The sequence below is a fragment of the Ipomoea triloba genome, chromosome 1 (genome assembly GCF_003576645.1).
Source record: "Ipomoea triloba cultivar NCNSP0323 chromosome 1, ASM357664v1".
NCBI lineage: Eukaryota > Viridiplantae > Streptophyta > Magnoliopsida > Solanales > Convolvulaceae > Ipomoea > Ipomoea triloba.
This window is the reverse complement of record NC_044916.1, coordinates 35,042,153-35,044,801: the sequence shown is the minus strand read 5'-3', so window position 1 is coordinate 35,044,801 and position 2,649 is coordinate 35,042,153. Positions and strand designations below refer to the sequence as shown.

Here is a 2,649-nt window from a genome sequence, read left to right as displayed (position 1 = left end):
TTTTTTTTTACTTAAAGGAATGTCAAGCATGGCTAGTACTAGTGAACAAGGTAGTATTATTGCCCAAATGGAGAAAATGATGACCATGATGAAAGATCTTAGTGATAGGCTACAAAACATAGAAAATCAAAGAGTGAGAGTTGAAAATGAGGGAGTACAAAATCATGAGGGAGGAAACCAAGAAGAGAGGAGGGGTAGAGAAATAACAAGATATAATAGTTTACCTCGCATGCTCCCTAGAAGATTTGTGGAAGAAAGGGTAGATAATAATCTTAGCTCTTTAAGAATGGAAATGCCTACTTTTAATGGGGATGATGAACCCGAAGTTTTCTTAAATTGGGTAGATGAAGTGGAGGATATTTTTGGGCTTCATAACTTTGGGGAAGAAAAGAAGTTTAAAACAGCCATAGCATCCCTAAAAGATTTTGCTAAATTGTGGTGGAAACAACTTAGTCGTAGGCGTCTAGAAGACCAAGATGAACCTATAGAGACATGGGGAGAGCTTAAGAGGGAGATGAGAAGGAAGTTTGTGCCTAGTAATTTTTATCGTGATATGCGCAGAAAATTACAAGAACTCAAACAAGGCAGCAAGTCCGTTCGTGAGTTCTACAAGGAGATGGAGAGATTGAAGGCACGAGCAAATATCCAGGAGGATGACGAGACCACCATAGCCCGTATCCTTGAAGGATTCAACCGTGATATTCGAAGAGAACTCCGCAACCAAGAATTTGACGACGTGGACAAATTGGTTCGAGTTGCTTCGAAGGTAGAAGATGAGCTGAGATCTGAAAGGGGAAGCAAACCATCTGTGTCTTCTCAATGGGATCAACCAAGGAGGGCTACTAACAACTCCTATCAGTCAAGGACACAAAAGGAGTACTCTCGACCATCCCACACCCAGGAGGAGAAGAAAAATAACCAAAGGGAGAAAGAGAAGTTCCAAGAGGGCTCAAAGCAAAAGGTTAGTACTGTGACATGTTACAGGTGTCAAGGCCGAGGACATTATGCTCGAGAATGCCCCAACACCAAAAAAATTCTCACCACCGGCAAAGATGAGCGAGAATACATGTCCGCAAATGAATCTGATGACGAAGAGTTGGAGCCTATCGGAGAAAGACAAAAAGATGACCATTCTGAAGAAGAAGTGCAAGAAGATGATGCTCTACATTTCAACTGCGTTGTCCACAAAGCCTTGAGCACTCTAGTTGTCCTAGATCAAGAAGAACAACGAGAGAACATCTTCTATGGAAAATGCAAGATTCCCGGTGCTACATGCAGTTTCATCATTGATGGGGGGAGTTGTACCAATGTGATCAGCGAGGATGTAGTTAATGCAATGAAAATACCAACAATCCAACATCCTCAACCCTATAAGCTACAATGGCTTAATGATGATGGTGAACTCAAGGTACACAAACAAGCCCTCATTTCTATTTCTATTGGAAAATATCAAGATGATGTGTTATGTGATGCCATCCCAATGCATGCTTGTCACATCTTGCTTGGTCGGCCATGGCAATATGACCGAGACACCTTACACCATGGTAAGACAAACAAGTACACCATTCATAAAGGAGGTAAGAAGTATACTTTGACTCCACTAGCACCAAAAGAAGTGTACAACCTACAAGTGCAATCAAAAAAATTGAGAGAAGAACTTGCCCAAAAGGCAAAAGAGGCCATGAAGGAAACCACTAGTGGAAAACAAAATACCATAGCTCATGAGAAGAAGCAAAGAAAGGAAGGGATGAAGAAGGACACTACGCAATCCTCTCATAATTTGCTCATGACAAAGGGAGAAGTGGAGCAAGCCTTAAGAAGGGGAGAGGGAGTTTTCTTACTTTACCCGATTGATTTTTGTTTAAATGTTATTAAAAGTGAAATTATCCCTTCTGATGTTTCTACTTTGCTTTCTGAATTTACAGATGTCTTTCCTGAAGAGTTACCAAAGGGGTTACCTCCAATTCGTGGGATTGAGCATCAAATTGATCTCATACCTGGAGCAAGTTTGCCTAATAGACCGGCATATCGCACTAATCCTGATGAGGCCAAGGAGATTCAACGACAAGTTGATGAGTTGTTACAANTGAATAGGCCATCAAAAAGATACATAATTTTTTACAAAGCTGCAAAATAGTACTAAGATCATAACCCTCTAAGCAGCCTTGGAGCATATCGACAATAAATTATTCCCTTTTTATTTAAATTGTACTTCACCAGCAGTTACCCACCATTGCCCATTACTATCAAAAGATTGTACACACAATCCATTAATAACCCCTCACAATTTTTTTTACACGATTTGTAAATTGGCTGGATAGTTGAATTAGTAACCATAAAATTTCAAATTTGACTCTTCAGAGAAGCTGTTTATTAGCCTTCTTGGTTTCAGCATGTTAACTATAAACAATTTAGGTTAATTTATCTTCCTGTGGTCTGCATAATTTGTTAGTTATGGCTATAAGAAGGGTTAAGTTTCATCTAGAACGCATATAAACAACTTAGGTTGGTTTACATTTTTCTGATTTAGTTTTTTGTCGGGTAAGATCATAAAACAAAGTTCACTCGTAGTGCATTTTATTTTCGAGGGTGCGGACTTCTCCGTAAATCAAAAGTGGTATACCTATTTTGAACACATTAATTTAAGCA

The 2,649-nt window shown here is 39.3% G+C and overlaps 1 protein-coding gene across 1 annotated transcript; it reads left to right on the top strand.

The window, feature by feature from the left end:
* Positions 1-14: 14 nt before the first annotated feature.
* On the top strand, positions 15-2,090 carry LOC116013060 (DNA ligase 1-like). The gene is made up of 2 exons (XM_031252722.1): positions 15-1,408; positions 1,926-2,090. The coding sequence occupies exons 1-2, from the start codon at positions 20-22 to the stop codon at positions 2,088-2,090; spliced, it is 1,554 nt and encodes a 517-aa protein (XP_031108582.1). The 5' UTR covers positions 15-19.
* Positions 2,091-2,649: the final 559 nt, after the last annotated feature.